Source organism: Schistocerca serialis, chromosome 6 (genome assembly GCF_023864345.2).
Source record: "Schistocerca serialis cubense isolate TAMUIC-IGC-003099 chromosome 6, iqSchSeri2.2, whole genome shotgun sequence".
Taxonomy (NCBI): domain Eukaryota; kingdom Metazoa; phylum Arthropoda; class Insecta; order Orthoptera; family Acrididae; genus Schistocerca; species Schistocerca serialis.
The window spans coordinates 548,142,814-548,169,638 of record NC_064643.1 but is presented as its reverse complement, the minus strand read 5'-3'; the positions used below and the strand labels follow the sequence as shown (position 1 = coordinate 548,169,638).

The following is a 26,825-nucleotide window of genomic DNA, read 5'->3' as shown; positions in this document are numbered from 1 at the left end:
ATGGATGATAACGCTTGCCCCCACCAAGCTGCCATTGTGGAGGAGTACCTTGAAACAGAAGACATCAGGCGAATGGAGTGGCCTGCCTGTTCTTCCGACCTAAACCCCATCGAGCATGTCTGGGATGCTCTCAGTCGACGTATCGCTGCACGTCGTCAAACCCCTAGGACACTTCAGGAGCTCCGACAGGCACTGGTGCAAGAATGGGTGGCTATACCCCAGCAGCTGCTCTACCACCTGATACAGAGTATGCTAACCCGTTGTACGGCGTTTGTACGTGTGCATGGTGATCATATCCCAGTCCGCAGCTCGTGGTCGTGCGGTAGCGTTCTCGATTCCCACGCCCGGGATCCCGGGTTCGATTCCCGGCGGGGTCAGGGATTTTCTCTGCCTCGTGATGACTGGGTGTTGTGTGATGTCCTTAGGTTAGTTAGGTTTAAGTAGTTCTAAGTTCTAGGGGACTGATGACCATAGATGTTAAGTCACATAGTGCTCAGAGCAATTTTGATCATATCCCATATTGATGTCAGGGTACATGCGCAGGAAACAGTGGCGTTTTGTAGCACATGTGATCTGGGACGGTTTTCTCGCTTATCACCAGTACCGTTGACATACAGATCTGTGTCGTGTGTGTTCCCTATGTGCCTATGCTATTAGCGCCAGTTTTACGTAGTGCCACGTTGTGTGGCACCACATTCTGCAGTTATCCTTAGTTTATGAGCATGAGTGTAGATGAAGATTGTCTGGCTCTGTTTATCCACCGTGTACATTGTTCAAATGGCTCTGAGCAGTATGAGACTTAACTTCTGAGGTCATCAGTCCCCTAGAACTTAGAACTACTTAAACCTAACTAACCTAAGGACATCACACACATCCATGCCCGAGGCAGGATTCGAACCTGCGACCGTAGCGGTGGCGCGGTTCCAGACTGTAGCGCCTAGAACCGCTCGGCCACATCGGTCGGGCCGTGTACATGGTATGGACAGCATGAAGGTTATTTCGAGTGTTGGAACAGATACGGGATTTCACATCTACAAACAAGTGAGATCGCAAGCTTTCTGTTAGCAAATGAAGAGTATAAAAGTTGATGTCTGTGCGCACCTGACTCCTTTGTTGTTGGTGACGTAGTTGATGGCGGCCTGGTAGCCGGTGGGGTTGCTGTACACGGCTGAGTACACCGCCGAGAAGTCTTGGCTCCTGATGTCCATGCTACCATCAGACGTCGTCGCCAGGTACCTGCAGAGTCAAATACCATGACACTGAAAGCTCTAATTAAAGTGTGTGTTAAAAGCTACATGTAATGTTTAATTTTTTTCGATATTGGTACTTCATTCACTCTCCCGCGTAGCAAATCATTTCATTTCGAGCAGCTACCCTGACGGAATATGATAGAAAACAACAGCGGAATTAAGACTTAATTTCTGATGATAACTGTCATCTCCGTATACAGTTTGTCTGTGAAATTCATTCTGATTGGTTTTTGTTAAAATACTAGAATACAGTGCTTTCTTTCTTTCTTGCTGAGCATCGCTACTAGATGACTGTGTTATTACTGTATCTTTAATCATGTTGTTAAATTATAATGCTATGTGAATCATTTCATCTATAATTTGTAGTCTAGGTCGTAACCCTGCCTTCCTGTAATAGTGAAGATTTTTCATACTTTTTTGGGCCATTTACTTAATTGGAAATAGGGAGTTTGGTGACGTGACAACCGCGCGCTCCAAGCCCTCTAACGTCGACTCATTTCTATATTTGTAAGTCGAATCTGCAATTTATGTTTTTAAACGAAGTCCGTTTATTATTATGCAAACGATTTATTTACATTCACAATTAACAACAACACGGTTTCTAGCCACTAGTCTCGGTGCATTCCAATGAAGACTTCCTGGCCTGCAGCTAATTGTTCCATGACAAGTCAAACACTCATAAAGTAAAATGTGATAACATATTTTCTTTTCTTGCTGGCATTGTAGTGGACCATTTCTTTCGATAACGTTTAACTATCACAAGTAAATTTAAAATAGCTTCCCATACTGCAGAGACAAACGGTACATGACATTGGCGATTGTGTCAGGACGATTTTATAAATATGCTATGGATGAAATTTTATTGTCATTATGTCATTACAAATTGTTTTTCTCCATTTCACGTACTGAACGGAAAGTGTAAAATACTGAAAACAATGGACTGAAGAAAAGCGAGCCATATCGAGGGAAGCAATACTAGGAAAAGGAATTTAAAGCCGCTAGTGAAACGAAGAGAAGAAACAGAATAACTTTTTTTGGAAATTAATATTAATGATTTCCACTATCAAGCAAAATGTAAGGTAAGGACAACATTACTTATTTACGTTGCCTACGGATATCATAATGTATCGGCCAAGGTGATCTTTCATGGCCCTACTTTCTTTCACTTACGCCATAGTCCCGCAGCGATCGCAGGGTCGGCGTGGTTACAACGGATTTGCCAGTGTTAGTGTTAGGGATGGCCGGATGCCCTTTCTGCCGCCACCCCGTACCCCCCAGGACGGAATCAGTGTACCCCAGCTGTCTGCGTCTAGTGTAAATCGTGAAATAGTGAGAACGTGTTTCAAATGTCTGCGACGCATGTAACTGAGGCGGAACGTAGGGACCAGCCCAGTATTCACCTAGCGGGATGTGGAAAACTGCCTAAAAATCATATCCAGGCTGGCCGGCACACCCGCCCTCGTCGTTAATCCGCCGGGCGGATTCGATCCAGCTCCGTCGCGCCTACCAAAGTCCACAAAGCAGCGCGTTAGTGCGCCCGGCTACCCTGGCGGGTCCGTTCATGGCCCTTCTATTATTCATAATCTGATAACTTAAATTTTTGGTGATTAATTGCAATAATCACGAACAAATTTAAAATAACCACCTATACTGGGGAGAAAATGAGCACGCTACTCTCGACCAGACAAGGAGTGGCTGGCAGAAATATATTGTCGCTCTGCAGCCGAGAGCATACATAAAGACAGGGTCTGAACAAATAAAAATATGTATGATTTTAAAATTATTGTTGATACCTTGAGGAATTTAAGAAAAACATGGCTGCATTTTTAAAAATACGGTCAACTGATGACAGTCTTTACAAAAACGGACTAAACTGGAACCTCGTTTGTCCAGAAGTAAGTAATCCGACAACAAAGACATCATGCCACCACCTACCACTAACATTGCCAGATCCAGATTAATATGTCGACCCTGTGGTAGCAGCATGCACCAGTATGTTAATTTGAACATTATCGGTGTTGCCTTTTCTTCTACATTTTCGTGAGGAATATCCAGTGGAAACTCTTGCCATCCAAGATGTTAACAGCCATGTTCACAGGGTTGCACCCATACATCGCTGGTTTCACAAACAGTTAGGCACCCTGTCGCATCTAGCCCAGTCTGCTAATTCACCCGATTTTAATCGCAAATAAAATGTCTGTCACTATTTGTATGGTATCACACATCGTTACCCTCCTACCAACATATCACAGTTGGCAACGGAGTTGCAAGTCTCCGTCCATTGCCGACAATAGTCGTGTGGGATCCGGCCGACCTACTGGAGCACTCCCGCTGCGGCCTCTAACGCCATGTCTGGCGGCAACGACATAGCCCACTCGCGCTTGGAACTACTTCGATACAGGACACGCTACATAGCAGCCACCTAGTCACTGCTCCGACTCGACTGCTGTTATTGTTGTGATAGCTGAACTCTGTTTCTTCCTACTTCATTGTAATAAGTCTTCCTACACTTGTGGTGTGTTAACTCGTTCACTTATCACTTCTGCTCCTGTCCATCTTTCCTACAACAACAGTTGCTGCTCTACCCTGTAGCCCACCACTCCTTACTGTTGTGTACGAAGTAGTACAGAACGGTCTGAAGCAACTGTTGAAACTTAACAATCGACATCTCCACAGTTAAGTACGTAGCTTATGGGATCTAACCACCAATGAGAGGCTTCAGCTGGATATGACATAACTGTAGAATATTGTGCAATGTCTAGTTCACCAGATTCGAGGTGAAAGGCTGTGCTGCATGGCATTAGAACGATTTCTGCTGGAGATGACCTTGAAAGGCCTCCACATGAGCCTCTTCATGTTTTGCTTCACATTTAACTTAAAGTCCCCACCTCTGGCACCTCAATTCTGAGCGAAAACTATAAATTATCTTAAAAAAAAAAAAGACTGAACAGCTGAGTGTGTCTGTAGAGGCCACAAAGTATGTTATTTTTATTTCACTTTCCACTAAGATTTTCGGTGATTATCGGAGCCCCAAATGTATATTCAGTACATTTATGGGCAGTGTATCTACATCTACATCTACATTTATACTCCGCAAGCCACCCAACGGTGTGTGGCGGAGGGCACTTTACGTGCCACTGTCATTACCTCCCTTTCCTGTTCCAGTCGCGTATGGTTCGGGGGAAGAACGACTGTCTGAAAGCCTCCGTGCGCGCTCTAATCTCTCTAATTTTACATTCGTGATCTCCTCGGGAGGTATAAGTAGGGGGAAGCAATATATTCGATACCTCATCCAGAAACGCACCCTCTCGAAACCTGGACAGCAAGCTACACCGCGATGCAGAGCGCCTCTCTTGCAGAGTCTGCCACTTGAGTTTATTAAACATCTCCGTAACGCTATCACGGTTACCAAATAACCCTGCGACGAAACGCGCCGCTCTTCTTTGGATCTTCTCTATCTCCTCCGTCAGACCGATCTGGTACGGATCCCACACTGATGAGCAACACTCAAGTATAGGTCGAACGAGCGTTTTGCAAGCCACCTCCTTTGTTGATGGACTACATTTTCCAAGCACTCTCCCAATGAATCTCAACGTGGTACCCGCCTTACCAACAACTAATCTTATATGATCATTCCACTTCAAATCGTTCCGCACGCATACTCCCAGATATTTTACAGAAGTAACTGCTACCAGTGTTTGTTCCGCTATCATATACTCATACAATAAAGGATCCTTCTTTCTATGTATTCGCAATACATTACATTTGTGTATGTTAAGGGTCAGTTGCCACTCCCTGCACCAAGTGCCTATCCGCTGCAGATCTTCCTGCATTTCGCTACAATTTTCTAATGCTGCAACTTCTCTGTATACTACAGCATCATCCGCGAAAAGCCGCATGGAACTTCCGACACTATCTACTAGGTCATTTATATATATTGTGAAAAGCAATGGTCCCATAACACTCCCCTGTGGCACGCCAGAGGTTACTTTAACGTCTGTAGACGTCTCTCCATTGATAACAACATGCTGTGTTCTGTTTGCTAAAAACTCTTCAATCCAGCCACACAGCTGGTCTGATATTCAACGTATGTACATCCTTTCCTCCTCTCACCTGATTAATGAAGAGCAGGGATGAGAGTGTACAAGATAAAATTCAGTACGTAGATCTGTGAGAGTAAAAGTAGCCTGCTATTGCGGCAGAATAGCCAACCCTATAAAGCACGCACCAAGTACCAAAGAGGTTTCTCTTCGCCTTACACGAAAATCTTGTATATTTGCACCACACAACAGAGAGCTCTCTAGACACTTCAGGAGGAACGGGACCCGTGGGTTCCACAAGAGTTCGCTCAGCAGAGTGACGGGCGACACCGACTAAGTGTGAGTGTGCCTTTTCATAGTCAATTCAATATCTTATTTTTGTAGATTTCAGCTCCAGTCAAAATTAACGTCTTGCTTTCATCGCTCATTCCTCGTTGAGCGGTATACGGAATTTTTCTTGCTAATTTCGGAACATTATAAACCGTTGCACTTAGCCACACATGCAAGCTATTGTTCTGTTCCACATTTGTTCAAATATGTGGACGCTTGATGTATCTTCTCAGTTCAATGTGATTTAGTTCATTGGTGATCTCACGAGTATAGTATAATTGAAAAGATTTCTGAAACTTCGCTAATTTCGATTTCAGTTCATAACCTAATTTCCACATATCTTTGTTATCTCAGCACATGCTAAGACGGATCTGAGAGCCTTAAGTTCGCAGATCGTACCTCATAGTAAAGTATTTTGTCCAATTTGTTTAGTTATTCTGAATTGAACCACTTATTTTATGCACAATTTTTGCTTGTCACGACCACGTGTTCGTGGATTGTGAGGATCCTTACATGTCACAGTTAGTGATTCTCGGGGTAGAACTTCCAAATTAGTTTTAGAGTTTCGTCTATGGTGCAATTATTAACGGTTTACTTTTATCGATGACTCGTTGTTCAGTTGCTCCGTATACTCAAGACAAGGGAACGGCCATTTGTTAACCACGTACATACTGGTGAACTTTTCCTTTATTCATTTATCTCTCCTGAATCCCTATAACATGTTTATATGTGCGTGAATGTCGCCACTGAAAGATTCCCCTGACCATTCCATGACTAATGATCAGTCCTGCTGCGGTCTCCAAGACGCAGATGTAAATGTAATTTTGTAACTCAGCCGAGAGTGTTACGAAGAATAACAACGATCAGCCATTTGTTAGTTGTTTAGTTTATTAGTTTGATCACTTATGTCTTGAATAAATATGATATTTTTACCGGAGCACGTGCTTGCGTATTCTCTCGCAAATTTGCATTTTTTACGTCCTACTGGTATCCGTTGTGCAACAGATGAATATGGCCAAGTTATTTATTTAATACGACGGTTGCCCAGAAAGTAATGCACTGCATTGTTTTCTTCAACAATTCTGTATTGAACATAAAGAGAATTACACGCACGAAAGAATCGTATTTAATCTACGAACCCTATTTTTCCACGTAATCTCCATCCCGTTATATGGCCTTCTTCCAGAGCGAAACAGGGGCTTGCACGCCCTGTCGGTACCTATCCTTGTCCTGGTGGCGGAGCCAGTGCATCACTGCTTGAATCACCTCCACATCGTTTTCAAAATGTCTTCCACGAATGACATCCTCTAATGGCCCGAACACACGGAAGTCCGAGGGGGGTAGGTCACGGCTGTAGGGTAGATGGGGTAACACTGTCCAACCGTGTTTTGCGATGTGTTCAGCAGTCCTCAGATTCGTGTAGGGCCGGTTTGCTGTGGCACCGATGTCGCCGGAAGCGCGTCGTGAGTTTTGTTAATGTGTTGACATATGCTTCTGAATTAATGGTACCGCCTCTTGGCATCACATCAATGAGAATCACACCCTCACGGTCCCAGAACATGGTGATCATGACCTTACCGGTGGAAGCAGTTGCTTTTGATTTTTTCTTCTTTGGGGAGTGGGAGTGGCGCCATTCCAACGGCTGTTCTTGTTTCGGGCTCAAAATAGTGAAACCACGTTTTATCACCTGTCAGAATCCGGGACAAGGCCTCCCCCTCATCTTCAAAACGTTGCGCAACAAATCAAGCCAAATTTTTTTCTGTGCGATTTGTGATCCACCCTTAGACACTGCGGGACCCATCTTTCACACACTTTTGAATATCCAAGAACGAGGATAATTGCAACCCCACTTCCTTCGCTTATTGACAGATCCAGCGCCAACTGCTGAGTCGCACTGCGTCTGTCCTCGCGAATGACAACATAAGCTCGCTGCGACATGTCATGTGTGACAGCCGTGGGTGATCTAGCCGACCGCTGCAAATCGTGGAGCTCCGCCGGACGCATTCTGATGACCTCACCCTCTGTGCTCAGCGACTAACTGTGCTTCTGTTGACAGCAGATGGTATATAAACTATGCACAAACATTTGTGAATATTTCCCACAGTTTCTTTCCCTGCAGTGAGAAATTAAATGACGGCACGTTGCTTGTAAGGTACATCATCTACAGACGCCATTTTGAAACTGTCCTGCAGATACGCTACCTATCGGAAGTGACGGAAACTTGGCGCGCTCGCTCAGCAGACGTAGCGTTTCGCACTCGTAATATTGAGCATTGTTTTCGGCTGAGGAAAAAAAAAATGCGCTGCATTACTTTCTGGGCAGCCCTCGTATGTACTCAACGATCATAAAATGTGCAGATCCAGCGACTCAGTTCATTTAAACATCAAAGGTTTTTCTTTCATGTATATGCACATGTCATCTTCCTACTTTCCATGTTAACAGATACAGCATTTTTCACCTTCACCACGAGCACTGATGCCTATCTTTTATCCCACTGCTGGCATCCTCCAGGGCTCTGTCCTCTCCCCTCTTCTTTATCTCTTTTATACGGCTGATATGCCGAAGCCACCCCCACCTGCCCACCTTCTCCAGTATGCTGATGACACCGCCTTCCTGGCTCTCTATCCTACTCTTCAATGATCCCAACACACCCTCCAAAGCCACCTTAACCAGTTCACCACTTGGTGTAACCAGTGGTTCCTCTGTCCCAACCCCTCCAAAACCCAGGCAATCGTCATAGGCCGCACCACCCACTCCTTCCGTCTCCATGATTTCTACCTCACTCTTTATGGTTGTCCCATCCAGCTCACACCCACCCTGAGATACCTTGACCTCACCCTCGACCGTCACCTCACCTGGACCCCTCACCTCCTGACCATCCAGCAGAAAGCCCATTCCCGCCTCCGCCACCTGAAACTCCTGTCTGGCCGGACATGGGGATTGCATCCTTCCACCATCCTCCACCCCTACAAATCCCTCATCCGTCCTATCCTCTGTTATGCCAGCCTTGCTTGGATCTCTGCCCCACCTGCTTTTATGAGGCCCTCCAAATCCTCGAACACCATGTGCTCCGCCTTGCCTTCCGTATCCGCCTTGCTTCCCCCACATGGCTCCTGTATGAACTCATCGCCTTCCCCCACTTCCTCTTGTTCCTCCAACATCTCCACATCCTTTATTGTCCGCAGGCTTGATCTCCCCCACCCCCTGGTTTCCTCCTTACTCTCCACCCCCCCGCCCATTGCCGCGCAACTATCGCTGTATCCCTCCCTCTCTCCACCTCCACACCCTCCATCTCCTTCATCAGGGCAATTTCCAGCGCCTCCCCCTCCCGGACGATGAACTTCGCCATGACATATACCCTTCCTTCCAAGTATAATCTGGCCTTGTTCCCCCCTCCCCAGGTTCCCCGTTTCCTCTCCCCTCCTTCTGCCAAAGCTGATTTTCCTCCTCCCCTCCCCCCCCCCCCGAGACCCTACACTCCATCCTCACCTCTTTCCCTCCCACGTCCCTCCCTTCCTGGCCCTCTTCGGCGCGCCCCCTGCCTATCTCCCCCCTTCTTCCCCTCTGTCCCTTCTTCCCTTCTCCCTCATCTCCTTCCGCCTGGCAGATCCTCCATTTTGATGATCGTCAGTATGCCACGTCAGTGTTGTGTTTAGTGCTGTTCTCCTGTGCATCGAGAGGTGTGATTTTAATTGTGTGTTGCCCTTGTACTTAGTGTTACTGTCAGTGATTGTTATGTCCTACGCCATCCGTCGATACCTTTATGCTCCAGACATATTGCGCCTTGTGTTCTTTTAATTTTCCCAGTGTGTGGTTTTTTGTGTCCGCTAATTTTTTGCAGTATTTATCTCCCTTTTACAGTCGCCCCTTTTTTGTCTATTGTCTTCCACGATGTTCCCCCTTTTTTTATATCTATGTACACCATGTTTTCTCCTTTATGTTATTGTTTGTTCTATGTCTTTCGGCTGAAGAGCAGCGCATATGCTGCTGCCAGCCCACCCCGATGGGCAACTGAAATATAATAAAGAAAGTAAAAAAAAAAAACACTGATGACCAACCGGATCCTTTACATATAGATACCCTTCAACACTTTTTATTGTGCGGTGTGCTCATCCGAGCAAGGCGAATCGCTGCCAATACTCTGCACTATGCTACTCACTCCTCGAGGACCGTGACGTTGCTGGAGCAGCCGAGTGCGGCGATGACTACGGTCTTCTCGGAGGCGACGTTGGTGGCGAGGTAGTGCTCCCACAGCCTCTGCCAGTCGTCTGCGCTGCCGCGCCGTACGCCGTTGCAGTAGACCACGCTGCGCACGTCGGCAGCGACGCTACAACATCGACAAGGAACGCTCCACTACACTACACTGCCAGTAGACTGTCAGGTGTGGCATTTACAAAAAAATGATTCAAATGGCTCTAAGCGCTGTTGGACTTAACATCTGAGGTCATCAGTCCCCTAGACTTAGAACTACTTAAACCTAACTAATCTAAGGACATCACACACGTCCATGCCCGAGGCAGGATTCGAACCTGCCACCGTAGCAGCAGCGCGGTGCCGAACTGAAACGTCTAGAACCGTTCGAACACAGCGGCCGGCGTGGCATTTACACTGAAGCGCCAAAGAAACTGGCATAGGCATCCGTATTCAAATACAGAGATATGTAAACAGAGAGAATACGGCACTGCGGTCGGCAACGCCTATATAAGACAACAAGTGTCTGGTGCAGTTGTTATATCAGTTAGTGCTGCTACAATGGCAGGTTATCATGATTTAAGTGAACGTGGTGTTACTGCTAGAAGGGGACCACTGACGACTGAAGAGAATCGTTGAACGTGACACAAATGCATCCCTTCCGAAAATTGCTGCAGATTTCAATGCTGGGCTATCAACAAGTGTCAGCGTGCGATCAATTTAACGAAACATCAACGATATGGGCTTTCGGAGCCGAAGGTCCACTCGTGTACCCTTGATGACTGTACGCCGGCCGGAGTGGCCGTGCGGTTCTAGGCGCTACAGTCTGGAGCCGAGCGAACGCTACGGTCGCAGGTTCGACTCCTGCCACGGGCATGGATGTGTCTGCTGTCCTAAGGTTAGTTAGGTTTAATTAGTTCTAAGTTCTAGGGGACTGGTGACCTCAGAAGTTAAGTCGCATACTGCTCAGAGCCATTTTTGATGACTGTACGAAACAAAGCTTTTCGACTGGCTTGGGCCCGTCAACACCGACATTGGATGCTTGATGACTGAAAAAATGTTGCCCGGACGGACGAGTCCCGTTTCAAATTGTATCAAGCGAATGGACGTGTACAGGTATGGAGACGACCTCATGAATCCATGGACCCTGCAGGTCACCAGGAGACTGTTCAAATTGATGGAGGCTCTGTAATGTTGTGAGGTGTTTGCAATTGGAGTAATGTGGGACACCTGATACGTCTAGATACGACTCTGACAGGTGACACGTATGTAAGCATCCTGTCTCATCACCTGCATCCATTTATGTCCATTGTGCGTCCCGACACTTGGGCAATTCCAGCAGGACAATGCGACACCCCACGTCCAGAACTGCTGCGGAGTGGCTCAAGGAACACTCTTCTGAGTTTAAACACTTCCGCTGCCCACCAATCTCCCCGGACATGAAGAATATTGAGCATATGTGGGATGCCTTGCAACGTGCTGTTCAGAAAGATCTCCATCGCCACATACTCTTACGGATTTATGGAAGCTCGGGAGGATTCATGCTGTAAATTCTCTCCATCACTACTTCAGATATTAGTCGAGTTCATGCCACGTCGTGTTGCGGCACTTCTGTGGGATCGCGGGAGCCCTACACGATATTAGGCAGGTGTACCGGTTTCTTTATCTCTTCAATGTAAAACACTTAGACAGAATGTGAAATTTACATATTCGTGAGGTAGGCCGTTTCATTGTTTTATCACCTCTGCGGCAAGGAAGGAACAACACAAGGCCTTAACCCCCAATCTACCATAAGGTCATTAGAGGTTGTAATGGAATTGAGCTGTAAAAATATCACATTTTTAAACGTGTCCGACAGAAGAAACCGTAAATAAATCTTCAATATATAAAGTATGCAGCCAACTGGTTGCATAAGTTCTTTGTGGAAAACTTGACCACGTTTCAATACCACCGAGGGTATCTTAGAAGAAGAGACACTCTCCCCATTTACAAGGGGCTTCCAAAACTGGATTTCGTAAACCGATTTTCCAATACCGCTTGTGACTGGTCATGTAAACACTTCAAAATCGATTCTGGAAATCCGCTTCTAGTTACTGTTTTACCAGTTCCGCAATCGATTTTCGCTCCCATGTAATTGCAGCCTGTTTTAACACGTGCTTGGGTGTTTAAAGATTTAATGCAAATATGGACGGAGTGGTTTCTTGTACACCGAAGGATAAGTAGAAATATTAGACTGAAGCTGTTTACACGTCGTCTACCTGAAGAGAAGCAGCGATTGTGCTGACTAAATCATGAACTGTAACACCTGTCTCTTTACCGTACCACCCTCGTATGGCGCGCGGGAAAAACGAGCACTTAAATTTTTCTGCGCCTGCCCTGATTTGTCTTATTTTATCGTGATGATCATTTCTCCCTATGTAGATGGATGCCAACAGAATGTTTTCGCAGTCGGAGAAGAAAATTGGTAATTAAAATTTCATGAGAAGATCCCGTCGCAACCAAAAACGTCTTTGTTTTAATGATTGCCACTCCAATTCACATATAATGTCTGTGGCACTATCTCCCCTGTTTCGCGATAATACAGAATTAGTTGTCCTTCTTCGAACTTTTTCGATGTCATCCGTCAGTTCCACTTGATGCGAATCCCACACCGCACAACATTAGTCCAGAATAGGGCGGACAAGCGTGGTGTAAGCAGTCTCTTTAATAGACCTGTTGCACCTTCTAACAAGGGAACCTCCCCATCGCACCCCCCTCAGATTTAGTTATAAGTTGGCACAGTGGATAGGCCTTGAAAAACTGAACACAGATCAATTGAGAAAACAGGAAGAAATTGTGTGGAGCTGTGAAAAAATAAGCAAAATATACAAACTGAATAGTTCATGGGCAGATAAGCAACATCAAGGACACTGGTTACAAAGGAGCGCCGTGGTCTCGTGGTAGCGTGAGCAGCTGCGGAGCAAAAGGGCATTGGTTCAAATCTTCCCTCGAGATAAAAGTTTAATTTTTTTATTTTCAGTTTATGTGACAAACTCTTATGTTTTCATCATTTTTTTGGGAGTGATTATCAGATCCACAAGAAAACCTAAATCGGGCAAGGTACAAGAATCTTTTTACCCATTCGCCAAGTGTACAAGGTAGGTGGGTCGACAACATGTTCATGTCATGTGACGCACATGCCGTCACCAGTGTCGTATAGAATATATCAGATGTGTTTTCCTGTGGAGGAATCGGTTGACCTATGACCTGGTGATCAAATGTTTTCGGTTCCCATTGGAGAGGCATGTCCTTTCGTCTACTAATCGCACGGTTTTGCGATGCGGTCGCAAAACACAGACACTAAACTTATACAGTGAACAGAGACGTCAATGAACGAACGCACAGATAATAACTACGCAAAAATAAAGAAAGTAAAATTTTCACTCGAGGGAAACTTTAACCAAGGACCTCTCGTTCGGCAGCTCCTCACGCTACCACGGGCCCACGGCGCCCCTTAGCTCACATTCTCCAAAATGTGGACTATGTACCATGGACTACTCAGTTTGTATATTTTGCTTATTTTTTCACAGTTCCACACAACTTCTTCCTGCTTTCTCAATTGATCTGTGTTCAGTTTATCAAGGCCTATCCACTGTGCCAATTTATAACTAAATCTGAGGTGGGTGCGATGGGGAGGTTCCCTTGTAAGTGTTCTGCCAATGAATCGCAGTCCTTGATTTGTTCTACGCACAGCATTATCTATGTGATAGTTCCAATTTAGGTTATTTGTAATTGTTATTACTAAGTATTTAGTTGAATTTACAGCCTTCAGATCTCTGTGGCTTATCGCGTAATCGAAATTTAGGGGATTTCTTTTACTACCCATGTGAATAACTTCGCACTTTTCTTAATTCATTGTCAATTGTCACTTTTTGCACCATGCAAATACCGTATCTAAATCGTTTTGCACCTCGTTTTGGTCAGCTGATGACTTTACAAGACGGTAAATATTAGCATCATCTGCAAACAATCTAAGAAAGCAGCTCAGATTGTCACCTGTGTCGTTAATATACAACAGGAACAACAGAAGGCCTATAACGCTTCCTTGGGGAACGCCACTCGACGACTTCCTGTCTATTACTACGAACTGTGACCTTTCTGACAGGAAATCACGATCCTGTCGCACAACTGAGGCGATATTCCATAGGCATGCAGTTTGGTTAGGAGGCGCTTGTGAAGAACGGTGTCGAAAGTCTTATGGAAATCTAAAAATATGGAATCAATTTTACATCCCCTGCCGATAGCATCCATAACTTCATGTGTATAAAGAGCTACTTGTGTTTCACAAGAACGATATTTTCTGAATCCGTGCTGACTATGTGCCAATAAATCGTTTTCGTTGAGGTAATTTATAATGTTCGAACGCAGTATATGTTCCAAAACCCTACTGCAAATCGACGTTAGTGATATGGGCCTGTAATTCAGCGGAATGCTCGTATTTCCCTTTTCGGGTACTGGTGTGACATGAGCAATATTCCAGTCCTTAGGTACTGATCTTCCTATGAGCAAGCGGTTGTATATAATTGCTAAATACGGAGCTATTGTATCAGCATACTCTGAGAGGAACATGACTGGTATACAATCTGGACAGGAGCCCTTGCCTTAGTTAAGTGATTTAAGCTCGTTGTGATACACTGAGGATATCTACTTCTATGGTTCTCATCTTGGCAATTGTTCTTGATTGGAATTCAGGAATATTTACTTCGTCTTCTTTGGTGAAGGAGTTTCAGAAAACCGTGTTACTTTAACTAACTTATGCTAAGAACAACATACACACAACCATGCCCAAAGGAGGACTCGAACTTCCGGCGGGAGGGGCCGCGCAGTCCGTGACGTGACGCCTCAATCCGCGCGGCCACTCCGCGCGACCGTGAAGGTATTGATTGCGTCTTGGCACTCATTGCTTTATGTATGACACGAATCACTTTGGGTTTTCTGCGAGATTCCGAGATAGTTTCGTTGTGTGGAATTATTAAAAAGGATCTCGCACTGAAGTACGCGCTATATTTCGAACTTCTGCAAAACTTTGCCAATCTTGGGGATTTTGCGTTTTTTTAAATTTGGCATGCTTGAAGGCATGTAGTTTGTAAATGTGTCCGCGATGATCACAATTACCGGTTCGGTTTAGTCGTAAACGGTAACTGTCAGTTGTAAAATTTGTGCGATGAGAACGGACCTTTACAAATAAAGGGAGCGGTCTAAGGCGCTGCAGTCATGGACTGTGCGGATGGTCCCGGCGGAGGTTCGAGTCCTCCCTCGGGCATGGGTGTGTTTGTTTGTCCTTAGGATAATTTAGGTTAAGTAGTGTGTAAGCTTAGAGACTTATGTCCTTAGCACTTAAGTCCCATACGATTTCACACAAATTTGAACATTTGTACAAATAAACCAACTATCTAAACTGAAATCACCAGAACTTGTGATACAAGTTTATTTGCAAATGGCGCTTTGTATTCAAGACGCGCTTGCTATTCTAAAATGATCAACCTTGGGCAACAATGTTTCCAGTCTAATTGAAATAACTTTACTGTTGTTGGCCGGCCGAAGTGGCTGTGCGGTTAAAGGTGCTGCAGTCTGGAATCGCAAGACCGTTACGGTCGCAGGTTCGAATCCTCCCTCGGGCATGGATGTTTGTGATGTCCTTAGGTTGGTTAGGTTTAACTAGTTCTAAGTTCTAGCGGACTAATGAGTCAGCAGTTGAGTCCCATAGTGCTCAGAGCCATTTTTTTTACTAATGTTGTTGTTGTTGTTGTTGTTGTGGTCTTCAGTCCTGAGACTGGATTGATGCAGCTCTCCATGCTACTCTATCCTGTGCAAGCTTCTTCATCTCCCAGTACCTACTGCAGCCTACATCCTTTTGAATCTGCTTAGTGTATTCATCTCTTGGTCTCCCTCTACGATTTTTACCCTCCACACTGCCCTCCAGTACCAAATTGGTGATCCCTTGATGCCTCAGAACATGTCCTACCAACAGATCCCTTCTTCTAGTCAAGTTCTGCCACAAACTCATCTTCTCCCCAATTCTATTCAATACCTCCTCATTAGTTATGTGACCCACCCATCTAATCTTCAGCATTCTTCCGTAGCACCACATTTCGAAAGCTTCTATTCTCTTCTTGTCTAAACTATTCATCGTCCACGTTTCACTTCCATACATGGCTACACTCCATACGAATACTTTCAGAAACGACTTCCTGACACTTAAATCAATACTTGATGTTAACAAATTTCTCTTCTTCAGAAACAATTTCCTTGCCATTGCCAGTCTACATTTTATATCCTCTCTACTTCGACAATCATCAGTTATTTTGCTCCTCAAATAGCAAAACTCCTTTACTACTTTAAGTGTCTCATTTCCTAATCTAATTCCCTCAGCATCACCCGATTTAATTCGAGTACATTCCATTATCCTCGTTTTGCTTTTGTTGATGTTCATCTTATACCCTCCTTTCAAGACACTGTCCTTTCCGTTCAACTGCTCTTCCAAGTCCTTTGCTGTCTCTGACAGAATTACAATGTCATCGGCAAACCTCAAAGTTTTTATTATCTCATCAAAAGAATCCGGTCATCTACTAGAACATTCAAATGTGGTGTGTCAACCCTTCGCCTTTATGAAGGTTTGAAATCTTCTGGGGACACTTTCAATGAGGTGCCTAAATGTGGAGGAATGGCAGCCCGTTCCTTCTCAAGACCCAAACCCAGAGAAGGTAGTGAAGTTGGACGCTGGGGTCTGGAACAAAGTCGACATTCTAACCCATCCCAAGGGGTTGCGTTTGGTTAGCTCTGCACCCTCGGCAGGAGAATCCACTTTAGAAATTTTATTGTCCACAATGCATTGCCTCTCAGATGCTGCTGTACGAAAGGTACATTGTCTTGTCTCCCAACTGCTCCTCTACTGTACGCAGACCACAGTACTATAAAATGTGTTCAGGTCCTCCAGGATTTAGCTTTTTGTCAAACACCATAACCAGGAAAAATACCCCCACATCGCAACACCTCTTCTTCTGTACTTAACTGTTAGCACTACACACGTATGTTCTCCAGGCATTCGACAAACCCAAATCCTTCCACCGGATGGTCACAGGCTATAGCGTGATACATCACTCCAAATCACTCGTTTCCAGTCATCCACAGTCCAACTGCGTGTTCTTTATAACACCTCAAGCGTAGTGATTACAGAAATGAGTGTCTTATGAAGAGATGTTCAGCCGTTGCACTCCATTATTTTTAACCCTCTATGCACAGTCATTGTGCTGGATGGACTGCTGGTAGCACTTTGGACCTCTCGTGGGATTCCTTACGCTTACTTAATGCTAGTTTTTATAACCACCATCCGGAATGCTCGACGATCTTCGTCTGTGCGTACGTTGGGTGTTTCTGGTCTTGGTTTATCTGCGGTTGTTACTTCTGTAACTGTCACGCCATTAACAGTCGAGCGGCTTTAGAAGGTTGAAATGTCTCTAAGGGATTTGTTACTCAGATGGCATCCAATCACTAGTCAGCAGATACAGGCTTCCAAGTAGATGCTATTTTTCTTGACTTCCGGATGGCGTTCGATACAGTTCCGCACTGTCGCCTGATAAACAAAGTAAGAACCTACGGAATATCAGACCAGCTGTGTGGCTGGATTGAAGAGTTTTTAGCAAACAGAACACATCATGTTGTTATCAATGGAGAGACGTCTACAGACGTTAAAGTAACCTCTGGCGTGCCACAGGGGAGTGTTATGGGACCATTGCTTTTCACAATATATATAAATGACCTAGTAGATAGTGTCGGAAGTTCCATGCGGCTTTTCGCGGATGATGCTGTAGTATACAGAGAAGTTGCAGCATTAGAAAATTGTAGCGAAATGCAGGAAGATCTGCAGCGGATAGGCACTTGGTGCAGGGAGTGGCAACTGACCCTTAACATACACAAATGTAATGTATTGCGAATACATAGAAACAAGGATCCTTTATTGTATGATTATATGATAGCGGAACAAACACTGGTAGCAGTTACTTCTGTAAAATATCTGGGAGTATGCGTGCGGAACGATTTGAAGTGGAATGATTATATAAAATTAATTGTTGGTAAGGCGGGTACCAGGTTAAGATTCATTGGGAGAGTCCTTAGAAATTGTAGTCCATCAACAAAGGAGGTGGCTTACAAAACACTCGTTCGACCTATACTTGAGTATTCTCATCAGTGTGGGATCCGTACCAGATCGGGTTGACGGAGGAGATAGAGAAGATCCAAAGAAGAGCGGCGCGTTTCGTCACAGGGTTATTTGGTAACCGTGATAGCGTTACGGAGATGTTTAACAAACTCAAGTGGCAGACTCTGCAAGAGATGCGCTCTGCATCGTGGTGTAGCTTGCTCGCCAGGTTTCGAGAGGGTGCGTTTCTGGATGAGGTATCGAATATATTGCTTCCCCCTACTTATACCTCCCGTGGAGATCACGAATATAAAATTAGAGAGATTCGAGCGCGCACGGAGGCTTTCAGACAGTCGTTCTTCCCGCGAACCATACGCGACTGGAACAGGAAAGGGAGGTAATGACAGTGGCACGTAAAGTGCCTTCCGCCACACACCGTTGGGTGGCTTGAGGAGTATAAATGTAGATGTAGATGTAGATGTAGCATTCGAAGTCACTAATGTCTCCTGACGGGTCTATTCTGCTGTTTCAGGTTCTCTACGGACAACGCAATACTCGACTTTTTGCTGGCGGATCTGTCTCTTTTGACATCCAGTGCTCGATTCCGCATTTCACAGGGTGTCCGGATACTTAGGCTCAGGTGGTGTAGGGTAAGTCAGGGTGATATGGTGAATCGGGTGGAATGGTGAATTGCTTTAGTTCTTTACTGGTTAAACAAATGTCTCTGTATGTCTGCATGCCAACAGTCTCTGATCATCTGTGCATTGTGCACATGTTGAAAACCGGCTCCGTTTTAAAAACCGTAAATACATTGTACAAATATGTTTTCCATGCTAAATAATTTTTATATGCTGCATGCATTTGTAGATTTTACTTCAAGTAGCGTAGTAAGCGGGGTATTTTTTGATATATTCTGCCTTCTTATACTGCTTATGTATTACATAACCGAGAAATCGTTGCGTCAAGTGTTTTGAACTTCTTGCCGCACTATTCACCGTTCCACCCATAGCAAATATGGGAGAAATGGTGAACGCGGGCAGGGGTGATACCGTGAAGGACTTTTCTTATGTGTAAAGTGTAAAGCTTTTATTTAGGTACATCCCAACCAGGGTTTTTTGCAAGTCATGAAATGTTAGCGTTTCCTATCCCATGCGAGAGTTATATTCTGTTTTATCCAACGTCTCAATACAACCGTTAATTTAAAAATTAGTTTTATATATATTTTTTTGCGAGTACAGTTTGGTTGGTCAGTGATTAAAAAAGTAAATGCTATAACTACCACCATTGTTCCAGGCAAAGATGCTTACATTTTACAATATACAAAAAGGATCCAGCCGTGCTGATTAGACAGAGGAGAAACTTAACGATGCCGTAAAAGCGGTGCAAAATGGAATGAGCCTGAATAAAGCCTCAAAGGAGTTTCACGTTCCATGGTCAATGCTGAAGAGACGATTAGCAAAAGGGTGCTTTACGAAAAAACCTTTGGGTGGGCCACCAGTACTAACACAAGAATGCGAGAAAAAGTTGGTGAAACATATCATAAAATTACAAAACTTCGAATTTGCACCGACAAAGACAGAAGTACGTACCATGGCGTATAAATTAGCTGAGAAATATAACCAACATCACAAATTTAACCTAGAAAAGGAAACTGCTGGAATGGACTGACTACATTTTTTTCTTAAAGAGAAATCCGGAACTCTCAATCCGCAAATCGGTAGGAGTTTCACAAGCACGGTCAAGGGGTTTAAATACGAAAAACCTTTCAGACTATTTTTCATTGCTGCAGAACATCTTGGCAGAGCATAACCTCCTTGATAAGCCGGGAAATACATTCAACGTAGATGAGTCCGGACTTCAGCTGAATAATAGACCAGGTTACGTGTTGGCAGCAAAAGGGTCTAAGAGCGTTACAGCAATAACATACTGTGAAAAGGTGAAACCATATCTGTAATCGCTTGCTGCAATGGATAGGGCGTGTTTTTACCCCCAGCTTGTGTTTTGAAGGGAAAAAAATGAAAAGGCCGAGTACAAGGACGGTACGCCGCCGGGTTCCACGATTTTCGTGTCACAAAAGGCGGCGTACGTAACAACTGATATTTTTCTTTTGTGGCTAAGGAACCATTTTGCACCGAGAAAGCCTGAGGGAACAGTCGTGCTTATTTTGGATGGACATAGCTCTCATTGCAGCAGCGTGGATACATTAGAATTTGCAGAAGAAAAAAAACATAATTTTGCTCTGTCTACCCAGCCACACAACACACTATCTGCAGCCGCTAGACAGAGCATTTTTAAAGCTCTGAAATCCTATTATTACAATGCTTCCAATTCGTACATTAAAATGAATCCAAATAGAAAAATTTCCAGACTAGTGTTCGGAGGACTGCTTACAATGGCATGGGTACAAACAGCTACGACAGAGAATGCAATATCGGGGTTCAGAAGCACAGGAATCATCCCATTTAATCCTGATGTCATCCTCGAATACGCGTTTTTAACATCAGCTTCAGATCAACATCAGGAAAACAACGAACGACATGAAAACAGACCTACTCCAGTTGTTCGCACTGGTAGGAGATACCTAATCCCTCGGAAGAAGCAACTGCAGACGTAGATAACGATCAGGAGCTTGAACACACACAAGCCTCACCTCAACGGGGCTGTTCGCAACGGGATGAAAATCCACAGGAAAACATGCAGTCTTCATCAGAAGCATCAGATATGACCTCGACATTGGCAACAGAAGAATCTCAAATAACCTATGGCACACTCTTGAACCATATTTCGCCGATCCCTATCCTAGATAAAGTTACATCTGCAAGGAAGAAGTCCAGAGCGTTAGTTGAGGTTTTGACTTCTCCAGAAAACATCGACAACCTGCGAAACAGAAAACGACAAATCAGTGAAGAGTAGAGCAAATGCTAAAAAGAGGACCAAAGGGGAAACCGTAACCAAAGGAAAACCGTAACCAAAGAGACTACCAAAGAAATTATCAAAAAGAAGCAGTCTAAGAAACGAAAAGTGTCTACCACTGACACCGAATCCGACTCGTCTCTGGATATCTAATTGCAAGACGATGATGACGCCGCGGATGATGAAGATTGTTGTTGTGTAGGGTGTGGTGAACTGTACGGTTGCAGTAAAAAGGATGTGGATTCGATCAAATGTATTTGCTGCCAACGTTGGCTGCATGAAGACTGTTCAAAATATGAAACTGTGTGTGATGTATGTGGCAAAAAGCAGGGGAAATAAGTTCACCATTTCACCCAAAGAGCATTCTCCATTTCACCCATATACATGGGAAATTGATAAAAATAGGTATTTTTTTAAAACTTTTGTAGTGCCTTAAAGAGGATGTGGTACTGTTAATGTGTTACTTATGTATTTCGTGAAAGGAGAGTGTTTTTATTTTGTTTGAACAAACAATTTCGTGTCTTCTACGAGGCCCAAATTTTTTGTTCACCGTATCACCCTGATTTACCCTATATACACTGACGCGCCAAAGATACTGGTATAGGCAAATACAGAGATATGTAAACAGGTACGGCGGGGTCAGGAATTTTCTCTACCTCGTGATGACTGGGTGTTATGTGATGTCCTTAGGTTAGTTAGGTTTAAGTAGTTCTAAGTTCTAGGGGACTGATGACCATAGATGTTAAGTCCCATAGTGCTCAGAGCCATTTGAACCATTTTTTTTGCAAACAGGTAGAATACCGCGCTGCGGTCTTCAACGCCTGTATTAGACAACAGTGTCTAGCGCAGTTGTTAGATCGGTTACTGCTGCTACAGTGGCTTGGTATCAAGACTGAGTTTGAACGTTGTGTTATAGTCAGCTCACGATCGATGAGACTCAGCATTTCCGAGGTAGCGATGAAATGCGGATTTTCCCCGTACGACCATTTCACGAGTGTACCGTGAATATCAGGGGTCTGGAGGAAAAAAAAAAAAAACTTCCTACATCGCTGCGTCCGGAAAAAGATCCTGCAAGAACGGGACCAACGACGGCCGAAGAGAATCGTTCCGTTCAACGTGACAGAAGTGCAACCCTTCCGCAAATTGCTGCAGTTTTCAATGCTGCGCTATCAAAAAGTGTCAGCGTGCGAACTATTCAACGAAACGTCGTCGATACGGGCGCCGAAGGCCCACTGGTGTACCCTTGATGACTGCACGACACAGAGCTTTACGCCTTGCCTTGGCCCGTCAACACGGACATTGGACTGTCGATGCCTGGTCAGACGAGTCTCGTTCCAAATTACGTATATCGAGCGGATGTACGTATATGAATATGGGGACAACCTCATGAATCCATGGACGCTGCATGTCAGCAGGGGACTGTTCAAGCTGGTGGAGGACCTGTAGTGGTGCGGGCGTTTGCGGTTGGAGTGATACGGGACCCCTGATACGTCTATATACGACTGTGACAGGTGACACGTACGTAAGCGTCCTGCCTTGTCACCTGTATCCATTCATGTTCGTTGTGCATTCCGTCGGACTTGGGCAATTGCAGCAGGTTAACGCGATACCTCACATGCCCAGAATTGCTATAGAGTGGCTCCAGGAACACTCCTCTGAGTTTAAACACTTCGGCTGGCCACCAAACTCCACAGACGTGATCAGTGTTGAGCATATCTGGAATGCCTTGCAACGTGCTGTGTCAGGTGAGATGTCCACCACATAGTTCTCTTACGGATTTATGGACAACTCTGCAGGATTCATGGTGTCAGTTCCCTGCAGCACTACTTCAGACATTAGTCGAGTTCATATCACGTCGCGCTGCGGCACCTCTGCGTGCTCGCGGGGATCCTACACTATATTAGGCAGGTTTACCAGTTTCTTTGGCTCTTCAGTACATAATTTAGAAATATAACTGAAACTTAAATCTGTTGGTGGTATGGAATAGAATTTCACAACATGATTAAGAGCACGATAATAGTTTTCGTCGTGAGATGACAGTTTGAATTTTATCTGCGAAGAGTGCTGTGGAACAGTGGACAGAAGACTTTGTGTACATCGAAAGCTTTCTCATGTCCCTATGCTCGACAGTGGCGACGGTCGCTGTTGCCCAACACAAAGAGTTCAGGTAGCTCATTGCTATGGTAACAAATCTGCGTTCCTAGAGCTGGGCGCGAATCCTGATGGAGGGCGCCTGCATTAGTGGCAGAAACATTGGTTTATCATTTCTCTGTGCGACGCGATCTGCAAGACAGAAGAATTTAATGGGAACTCACTAAGGCAGCGAAAGCCTACTGCATAAATATGTATGCTATATTCTCATTGATGTTGTCAATGACCTCTTTTATACAGTCGAATTTACGAAAGCTGCTGGTTCATTTATACACTGTCTGATCAGGAATATCTGGGCACAAGAGGTGGACCCATCATACTATCTGATAAGAAATATGTGGACAAAAGAGGCAGACCCAGAAATGTAGATGGAGGTGGGGAGTAAATTGCTGTCAGCAGAGATGCTGTAACAGCAGAATGGGTCTGTCAGGAGAACTTACTGACTTCCAATCTGGACAATAGTGCGATTAAAATTACTTGACAGGCGACGTCTGACACTGGCCGCTACGGTTTTGCCACATCGGCTGCCGGCTACCGCTCGGTTATAGGTTACCCACAAACAGGGCGAGTCACTTCACAAATGCTGTTAATGTCTAAAGCGCTGCAATGGAGTACCCGCTGCGAGGTATATTAGAAATGCGAGACGCTCTGTCGACGGTTGATTTCAAGTGACCAACGACTGAACTGCGGCAGACGACCCGTTTTATAGCCAGGATTTAAATTCACGTCCTAACCTAACCACAGCCTCACGAAGTGCAATTTATCCGATGAAACGGCTGTCAACAGTCTGCGACAGAAGTACTTTACTTGCCATTAAAATTGCTACACCAAGAAGAAATGTAGATGATAAACGGGTAGTCATTGGACAAATATATTATACTAGAACTGATATGTGATTACATTTTCACGCATTTTGGGTGCATAGATCCTGAGAAACCAGTACCCAGAACAACCACCTATGGCCGTAATAACTACCTTGATACGCCTGGGCATTGAGTCAAACAGAGCTACAGAGGTAAGCGTAGGCTTCCGCGGCCGTTGTCTTCTTCAATAAAATTCTTCAGGGTATCAGACCGCATCGTCAGGTGGAGAGGTCAATTTTATGAACAAACTGACGGTGTAGCTATGGGCTCACCCCTATCGCCTATCGCAGCAGAAATTTTCATGGAGGCATTTGAGGAAACAGCCCTCCAGTCCGCACCATTACGTCCAAATTGTTGGCTTCGCTATGTCGATGATACTTTCGTCATCTGGCCCCACGGAGAAGAGGAGTTACAGAACTTCCACAAGCACCTTAACCAACAGCATAGGAAAATCCAGTTTACAATGGAAACAGAGAAGAATGGGGTGCTGCCTTTTCTCGACGTGGAAGTTTATCGAAAACCTGATGGTAAACTTGGCCACAAAGTGTACAGGAAACCAACCAATACGGACAGGTACCTTCACGCCTCCTCCCACCATCACCCCACGCAGAAGAAGTCCGCCCTGCACACGCTAACGAAGAGAGCGTACAGGATAAGCGACGAAGAACATCTGAAGACAGAACTTGAACACCTCAGGTCCATCTTCGGAACTAATGGCTATGGGAAGCAGATGATAGACAGCACCATGTCGACAAGGGAGAAGACTAATAGGGAAGAGGAGAAGGAGGCACAGAGCATTGCTGTGTTACCATATGTACAAGGGGTCACCGAACGTATTGGCAAAATCCTACGAAAAGCCGACATCAAACCAATTTTCCGAAGCAGACACAAAATATCAGACATGCTCGGTTCTACCAAGGATGCAGTTGACAAACTACACACAGCTGGCGTGTATGAAATTGGTTGTGCGTGTGGATTAGTTTACATAGGTGAGACGGGACGTCCGATCAGCACTAGGCTCTCGGAACATGAAAGATATATCCGCCTGAAACAACACACTAAGTCAGCAGTGGCGGAACACCGAGACGAGTGCGGGAAACCAATATTTTTTCAAGAAGCCCGCGTCCTGGCGAAACAGCCTCTCACTTTCAAAAGAAAGATTAGAGAGGCGATAGAAATAGCCAAAAGACCCGCCAACATGAATAGAGAGGACGGGTACAAGCTTCCGAGGTCTTGGCTGCCTGCAATAGCAGGGCTACGGAGCGGCGGCAGAGCCGTGGCGGCCCATGCGGACACGCGGAGAGCCACAGTAGTGGTCGCGAGCACACAAAGCAATGGCACGCCGCAGCCGGCTTCTGGACAGCATGGAAACAGTGTGACGTCACAGCCATCACCTGTTCGCTATTCGTCCGTCTCCTCCAATGGGGTGGATTAATATAAAGACCAATAGAAAACAGCTATTTCAGCCAATGACAGATAATAAAGGAAACACCAATAAAGCATACCTTTCACCCCTCCTCCTCCTCCTAGTACACCCAATCAAGTAACGACACGGTTTTCTCGTGCAGCTATTTAAGGAATCCAAGTGTGTTCATTTAGCAGTTAACGTAAGGCCCTGATGAAGGCTAGCTGCAACGCTGGCCGAAACGTTGGCACATTTTAAAATTATGACGATGCGGTCTGATACCCTGAAGAATTTTATTGAAGAAGAGCTACAGAGGTACAGCTGCCCATGCAGCTTGAACACGATACCACAGTTCATCAAGAGTAGTGAATGGCGTACTGTGACGAGCCAGTTGCTCGGCCACCATTGACCAGACGTTTTCTGTTGGTGAGAGATCTGGAGAATGTGCTGGCCAGGGCAGCAGTAGAACATTTTCTGTATCCAGAAAGGCCCGTACAGGACCTGCAACATGCTGTCATGCATTATCCTGCTGAAATGTAGGGTTTCGCAGGGATCGAATGAAGGGTAGAGCTACGGATCGTAACACATCTGAAATGTAACGTCCACTGTTCAAAAAGCCGTCAATGCGAAAAAGAGGTGACCGAGACCTGAAACCAATGGCACCCCATAATATCACGCTGGGTGATACGCCAGTATGGCGATGACGAATACACGCTTCCAATGTGCGTTCACCGCGGTGTCGCCAAACACGGATGCGACCATGATGATGCTGTAAACAGAACCTGGATTCATCCGAAAAAATGACGTTTTGCCATTCGTGCACCCAGGTTCGTCGTTGAGTACACAATCGCAGGCGCTCCTGTCTGTGATGCACCGCCAAGGGTAACCGCAGCCATGGTCTCCGAGCTGATACCCCATGCTGCTGGAAACGTCGTCGAACTGTTCTTGCCGGCCGGTGTGGCCGTGCGGTTCTAAGCGCGTCAGTTTGGAATCGCGTGACCGCTACGGTCGCAGGTTCGAATACTGCCTCGGGCATGGATGTGTGTGATGTCCTTAGGTTAGTTAGGTTTAAGTAGTTCTAAGTTCTAGGGGACTGATGACCTCAGTAGTTAAGTCCCATAGTGCTCAGAGCCATATTTTGAACTGTTCGTGCAGATGGTTGTTGTCTTGCAAACGTCCCCATCTGTTAACTCAGGGATCGAGACGTTACAGCCATGCGGATAAGATGCCTGTCATCTCGAGTGCTAGTGATACGAGGCCGTTGGGATCCAGCACGGTGTTCCGTATTACTCTCCTGGACCCACCGTTTCCATATTCTGCTAACAGTCATTGGATCTCGACCAACGCGATCAGCAATGTCGCGATAGGCTACAACCCGACCTTTATCAAAGTCGGAAACGTGATGGTACGCATTTCTCCTCCTTACACGAGGCATCACAACATCGTTTCACCGGACAACGCTGGTTAACTGCTGTTTGTGTATGAGAAATCGGTTAGAAACTTTCC

General features: G+C 45.2%; 1 protein-coding gene across 1 annotated transcript in view; it reads right to left on the bottom strand.

The window, feature by feature from the left end:
- Nucleotides 1-26,825, bottom strand: part of LOC126484975 (aminopeptidase N-like) — a 164,578-nt gene that overhangs the window by 16,899 nt on the left and 120,854 nt on the right. The window contains exons 13-14 of the mRNA XM_050108579.1: nucleotides 9,780-9,947; nucleotides 1,102-1,236 (exon numbers count right to left, since the gene is read on the bottom strand). Of these exons, the coding sequence (XP_049964536.1) occupies nucleotides 1,102-1,236; nucleotides 9,780-9,947 (303 nt within the window). The remainder of the gene's footprint in view (nucleotides 1-1,101; nucleotides 1,237-9,779; nucleotides 9,948-26,825) is intronic.